Source organism: Caretta caretta, chromosome 3 (genome assembly GCF_965140235.1).
Source record: "Caretta caretta isolate rCarCar2 chromosome 3, rCarCar1.hap1, whole genome shotgun sequence".
Taxonomy (NCBI): Eukaryota; Metazoa; Chordata; order Testudines; family Cheloniidae; genus Caretta; species Caretta caretta.
The window spans coordinates 102,072,361-102,079,239 of NC_134208.1; the positions used below are offsets into that span (position 1 = coordinate 102,072,361).

Genomic DNA, 6,879 nt, shown 5'->3' on the forward strand with positions numbered 1-6,879 from the left:
ATAAAGAGAAAAACCCTTCCTAATATATGTTATACTTATGTAAATACAACAGAGTGACATAGATGTTACTTAACCCTGTGAGCTCTTCAGGGCAGAGACTGTTTTTTGTTAGGTGCTACCACAATACAATCATACTAAGAAGACGTTCAAAATCTTAGAAGAAAAAACCAAACTAAAAAACATTAGTTGAAGTTCTGATATCAAAACTCATTCCACATCACTCTTCCATCTCGCTGACTGTTTCAGATCCAGTGCCCTCTCTGCAATTAATTTAAACAATGTGGTAGCGTTTACTCATATTTATTAAAGCATGCCAGAGAGAAGTCATCCCAGAGGTGGAACAAAGTAGATTGGCAGGGCTTAGGTGAGGTCTTTATGCCAGGTATTTGGAATTTAGATGAGCAGGGATAGGTGATTTTTGATATTTTTTTCATAAAGAGTAATAAAAATGGCAGTCCCATGTATCTGTGCTATCATACGGTACATAAATCGTGTATGCATGCTGATTGTGGATTTAATATTTCATTTTGATTAGCAATTATTTTAATGCTGCTATTTGTATTTTCTTTTTCTTACATCTGAAATATTCAGGATAACCCAGTATTACCCACAACAGTGACATTAGCTTGCTCTCCTCTGCTAGCTGAAGATCTTGGGCTTGATTTTGATCTCACATAGGTTTTACACCAATATAACTCTACTAATTTCAGTACAGTCACTCCTGATTTATAGAGACTCATCTGAGATCAGAATCAACCCCTTCTCTCAAAGCAATATACCTACCAGTATTTTGTTTTGCATTTGTATTTATGATCAAAAAGGTTGTTTTCAGAGAAGACACTTTCGGGGACAGTTTACTTTGATTCACAGCTTATGGACAGCTCTGTCTACATTTCATGTCTTCTAATGGTATTCTGTGATTCCTCTGAAAGCAGAGGTTCCCAAACTGGTGTATGCAAGCTATCAGTGGTCTATGGAGATCTTCCTGGTAGGCACATGGTGCTGACTTCTCCTCCTTATCTTCAGCAGCTATTTTACATTACAAGCCAGATAAAAATTCATTAAATATTTCCCTAATATTATTATTCCTTTTAAGCAATTGTTGTTGTTGCCACAAGGATGTTACAGGATGAGAGGAGACAAAGTACAAGCTGGTCTCCATATTGGAAGAGAAGATTGAAGGTCCGGAGCAATAGATAACGACCCTGCGTTGCATACGAGAAACTGAGGATTTTCTGGACAAAAGTCAGGATATGCTTCTACGGGCCCAAAGCTCTAAAGATTTAGAGCAGGTTGCACAGTGGAGCCAAGAGGCCAGTGAAGAAGCTTGGCAACATGTGACCTCCAGAAGAAGAAGGCGGAATGTCCGGGTTCCAGCAACGCAGACACAAGTAACTAACCGCTTTCATGTTTTCTCCACAGGTACCTTTGTGGAGAGTGAACCAGATGATATGTCTGGGGGGAGAAAGCAGAAGGAGACTCTGCTGGTTGGAAGGCATGAGATGCACTGTCCTGAGATGGGGGGTTCCACGACCACCACTCCCAAGAGAAGGAGGCGGGTGGTGGTGGCCGGGGACTCTCTCCTCCGGGGGACTGAGTCATCTATCTGCCGCCCTGACCGGGAAAACTGAGAAGTCTGCTGCTTGCCAGGGGCTAAGATTCGCGATGTGACGGAGAGACTGCCGAGACTCATCAAACCCTCGGATCGCTACCCCTTCCTGCTTCTCCACGTGGGCACCAATGATACTGCCAAGAATGACCTTGAACGGATCACTGCGGACTACGTGGCTCTGGGAAGAAGGATAAAGGAGTTTGAGGCACAAGTGGTGTTCTCGTCCATCCTCCCCATGGAAGGAAAAGGCCAGGGACCGTCGAATCGTGGAAGTCAACGAATGGCTACGCAGGTGGTGTCGGAGAGAAGGCTTTGGATTCTTTGACCATGGGATGGTGTTCCATGAAGGAGGAGTGCTGGGCAGAGATGGGCTCCATCTTACAAAGAGAGGGAAAAGCATCTTTGCAAGCAGGCTGGCTAACCTAGTGAGGAGGGCTTTAAACTAGGTTCACCAGGGGAAGGAGACCAAAGCCCTGAGGTAAGTGGGAAAGCGGGATACGGGGAGGAAGCACAGGCAGGAACGTCTGTGAGGGGAGGGCTCCTGCCTCATACTGAGAATGAGGGGCGATCAGCAGGTTATCTCAAGTGCTTATATACGAATGCACAAAGCCTTGGAAACAAGCAGGGAGAACTGGAGGTCCTGGTGATGTCAAGGAATTATGACGTGATTGGAATAACAGAGACTTGGTGGGATAACTCACATGACTGGAGTATTGTCATGGGGGTTATAAACTGTTCAGGAAGGACAGGCAGGGCAGAAAAGGTGGGGGAGTAGCACAGTATGTAAGGGAGCAGTATGACTGCTCAGAGCTCCGGTATGAAACTGCAGAAAAACCTGAGTGTCTCTGGATTAAGTTTAGAAGTGTGAGCAACAAGAGTGATGTAGTGGTGGGAGTCTGCTATAGACCACTGGACCAGGGGGATGAGGTGGATGAGGTTTTCTTCCGGCAACTCGCAGAAGCTACTAGATCGCACGCCCTGGTTCTCATGGGTGACTTTAATTTTCCTGATATCTGCTGGGAGAGCAATACAGCGGTGCATAGACAATCCAGGAAGTTTTTGGAAAGCGTAGGGGACAATTTCCTGGTGCAAGTGCTAGACGAGCCAACTGGGGGGGAGCTTTTCTTGACCTGCTGCTCACAAACAGGGAAAAATTAGTAGGGGAAGCAAAAGTGGATGGGAATCTGGGAGGCAGTGACCATGAGTTGGTTGAGTTCAGGATCCTGACACAGGGAAGAAAGGTAAGCAGCAGGATACGGACCCTGGACTTCAGGAAAGCAGACTTGGACTCCCTCAGGGAACTGATGGGTAGGATTCCCTGGGGGACTAACATGAAGGGAAAAGGAGTCCAGGAGAGCTGGCTGTATTTCAAGGAATCCCTGTTGAGGTTACAGGGACAAACCATCCCGATGAGTCGAAAGAATAGTAAATATGGCAGGCGACTAGCTTGGCTTAACGGTGAAATCCTAACGGATCTTAAACATAAAAAAGAAGCTCACAAGAAGTGGAAGTTTGGACATATGACCAGGGAAGAGTATAAAAATATTGCTCGGGCATGTAGGAATGAAATCAGGAGGGCCAAATCGCACCTGGAGCTGCAGCTAGCAAGAGGAAAAGGAGTACTTGTGGCACCTTAGAGACTAACCAATTTATTTGAGCATGAGCTTTCGTGAGCTACAGCTCACTTCATCAGATGCATACCGTGCATACCGTGGAAACTGCAGTTTCCACGGTATGCATCTGATGAAGTGAGCTGTAGCTCACGAAAGCTCATGCTCAAATAAATTGGTTAGTCTCTAAGGTGCCACAAGTACTCCTTTTCTTTTTGCGAATACAGACTAACACGGCTGTTACTCTGAAAGCTAGCAAGAGATGTCAAGAGTAACAAGAAGTGTTTCTTCAGGTATGTTGGCAACAAGAAGAAAGCCAAGGAAAGTGTGGGCCCCTTACTGAATGAGGGAGGCAACCTAGTGACAGAGGATGTGGAAAAAGCTAATGTGCTCAATGCTTTTTTTGCCTCTGTCTTCACGAACAAGGACAGCTCCCAGACTGCTGCGCTGGGCATCACAACATGGGGAGTAGATGGCCAGCCCTCTGTGGAGAAAGAGGTGGTTAGGGACTATTTAGAAAAGCTGGACGTGCACAAGTCCATGGGGCCGGACGAGTTGCATCCGAGAGTGCTAAAGGAATTGGCGGCTGTGATTGCAGAGCCATTGGCCATTATCTTTGAAAACTCATGGCGAAAGGGGGAAGTCCCAGATGACTGGAAAAAGGTTAATGTAGTGCCAATCTTTAAAAAAGGGAAGGAGGATCCTGGGAACTACAGGCCAGTCAGCCTCACCTCAGTCCCCGGAAAAATCATGGAGCAGGTCCTCAAGGAATCAATCCTGAAGCACTCTGAGGAGAGGAAAGTGATCAGGAATAGTCAGCATGGATTCACCAAGGGAAGGTCATGCCTGACTAATCTAATCGCCTTCTATGATGAGATTACTGGTTCTGTGGATGAAGGGAAAGCAGTGGATGTATTGTTTCTTGACTTTAGCAAAGCTTTTGACACGGTCTCCCACAGTATTCTTGTCAGCAAGTTAAAGAAGTATGGGCTGGATGAATGCACTAGAAGGTGGGTAGAAAGTTGGCTAGATTGTCGGGCTCAACGGGTAGTGATCAATGGCTCCATGTCTAGTTGGCAGCCGGTGTCAAGTGGAGTGCCCCAGGGGTCGGTCCTGGGGCCGGTTTTGTTCAATATCTTCATAAATGATCTGGAGGATGGTGTGGATTGCACTTTCAGCAAATTTGCGGATGATACTAAACCTTTGCTGTGCAGGCTGGTCATGTAAAGTTTCATTGAGCATTCTACAGTATAAAACTCTGTCGAGTGCTTGTTATTGAACACCTTATTGAACACCTTCATTATAGAGCTTAAGTGGTACAGAGGGCCTTGGGTACTGGTGTGAATTTTATCCTCTAATATCAAACATTTGATTTACGCTTCTTTTATCTTCAGTTTTGAACAATAAAATTAGTGATAAATGCATGAAATCATCAACTGAACAGAAGATGTCTCCAAGGCAGTTTTTATTCCTGTGGCTCATCAGAATGATTAACAATAATTTATTATTATATGCATTTATTTATTTATTTGAATTAAAGTAGTGCCTAATGAAATCTCAGCCCCCAGTGTGCTAAGGCCTGTAAAAACATATAGTGGAAGACAGTCCCTGGTCTAAACAGTTTACAAGCTAAATACATGTATTGCAAAACCACTTAAACAAATTTACACCCCATAGTATTTTTCATAAAATATTAATGTTTATATTACTGATATGGTAAATTATACCATATAGGTTTTAAAGGTATGGAAAAACATTTGTTTCGCAGTATTGTTATCCCTTCCTAACAAACAGAGATGAATTGCACTGAAAAACTAATTTTTGATCTTTCTTTTTTACCTTTGTTTAATTGTGGAGGGCCTTTCTGTCTTCTCAGTTACACAATTACAACCAGTGGACATTGCTCTATTATTATTTCATAGCATAATTTAGTATTAACAGTATCTGTAAATAAATTGTCTTGATATCATGTGATAAACCAGTTTTTCACAATGATAAAAAGTTTTACAAAGTATAAAAGCAAGATGACAATATTTCATCCAGAAAAAGAAATACACAGCCAGATTTTATGAAAAGGACAAGGACTGTGAAATGTGAGTTGAGTAGCTTTGTGCAGGAGCGGATAGGTTTTCATTCTGGAAACAAATTCATTGTTGAACAGTCAAGCCGGAGCATTTTACAGCTCAGAATCACTTTCATTGCTTTTCGAAACCAAGGATAAAAGACAGAGTAAATCAAAGGATTAATGGCAGAGCTGGAATAAGTGAACCAAACCATGATGTCAAAGAGAAGGGGTGAAGTTATGAAGTTAAGGAAAGCATCAATTATTACAGTTATAAAAAACGGGTTTCAGAGGAACAGCCGTGTTAGTCTGTATTCGCAAAAAGAAAAGGAGTACTTGTGGCACCTTAGAGACTAACCAATTTATTTGAGCATGAGCTTTCGTGAGCTACATCTCACTTCATCTGATGAAGTGAGCTGTAGCTCACGAAAGCTCATGCTCAAATAAATTGGTTAGTCTCTAAGGTGCCACAAGTACTCCTTTTCTTTTTAGTTATAAAAAAGGGTGACCAACATACCAAAAAAGCAATCACAGCTATACCCAGGGTTTTAGCAGCTTTCCTCTCTCTTCTGCTAACTCTGTCACTGTAGTTATCAGGTGACTGGGTGTTGTTGCTTCTCTCTATCATTCTAGCTTGTCGTTTAGCCACAGCAAAGATTTTGCTGTAAAGTGCTATCATTGTAAAAGAAGGTATGAAATAAAGGAGAGAGGTTACAACCACCCATGTTTTGTTGAAGACAAGTTGACAGCTTCCTACACAGGAGAAGGTATTTACTAATTCTTGTATCCCTTTGTCATTAGCCCCAGTGAAGACAACAGAAAAACTGTATACTAAGGAAAATGTCCATGTAACAGCTATGCACATGACTGAAACTGGCACTGTGAACTTGAGAGGGTAAATTAAAGGATCAGTAACAGCAACGTAGCGATCAACAGAGATGAAACACAAGTGAAATATTGATGAATAACAAAAAGATGCATCTAAACAACTGTGGAATCTACAGAATGTTTCACCAAAATACCAGCATGTTTCGACAGATCTTATACTGCTGAAGGGCAGCACCGTCAGACCCAAACAAAAATCAGCACATGCCAAGGAGACGAGCAAAATATTTGTAGGAGAGTGAAGCTGTTTGAAATAAGCAATTGTAATCATTACCATTAGGTTTCCACCTAGTGTAAGAATTGTCAGAAAACTAAGCACAACATACAAAGTTATGCGGATTCCAGAAGACCACGATGTTTTATAGCAAGATCCATTAATATTCTCAAAGCAATATTGTGCTTCTTCATTCTGAAAAAGCGCTGAAGTCATGTTGTGCTCTTAACTACTCTAAACTTTTTTGTGTTTGCGTTTGTATACTAACATTGATGGCGTGAAACTTGTTGGTCAAGCTCTTCAGTTTTTAAATCTTTCTGAAAAAGAGAATTAAAGTTGTTATGAGTGAGAGTACAATCATTCCTATGTGTTGATGATTTCCATAAGTATACTATAACTGTGTACGTAAATAGAAAGAAATACTATAACTCTGTACCTAAATAGAAAGAAAGAACATAGCAAAATATTTGTAACTACAGCTTTCAATGGCATTTTG

The 6,879-nt window shown here is 42.2% G+C and overlaps 1 protein-coding gene across 2 annotated transcripts; it reads right to left on the bottom strand.

The window, feature by feature from the left end:
* Positions 1-5,352: 5,352 nt before the first annotated feature.
* LOC125634982 (trace amine-associated receptor 7a-like) lies at positions 5,353-6,663 on the bottom strand. 2 transcript variants are annotated; one of them, XM_075126196.1, is made up of 2 exons: positions 5,792-6,663; positions 5,353-5,570 (listed from the first exon to the last, which is right to left on the bottom strand). In XM_075126196.1, exons 1-2 carry the CDS (start codon positions 6,597-6,599, stop codon positions 5,353-5,355), a joined length of 1,026 nt encoding a protein of 341 aa, XP_074982297.1. In that variant the 5' UTR covers positions 6,600-6,663. The 2 variants fall into 2 exon arrangements, with proteins under 2 accessions (XP_074982297.1, XP_074982296.1); XM_075126195.1 differs by having other exon boundaries at positions 5,353-5,551; positions 5,773-6,663.
* Positions 6,664-6,879: the final 216 nt, after the last annotated feature.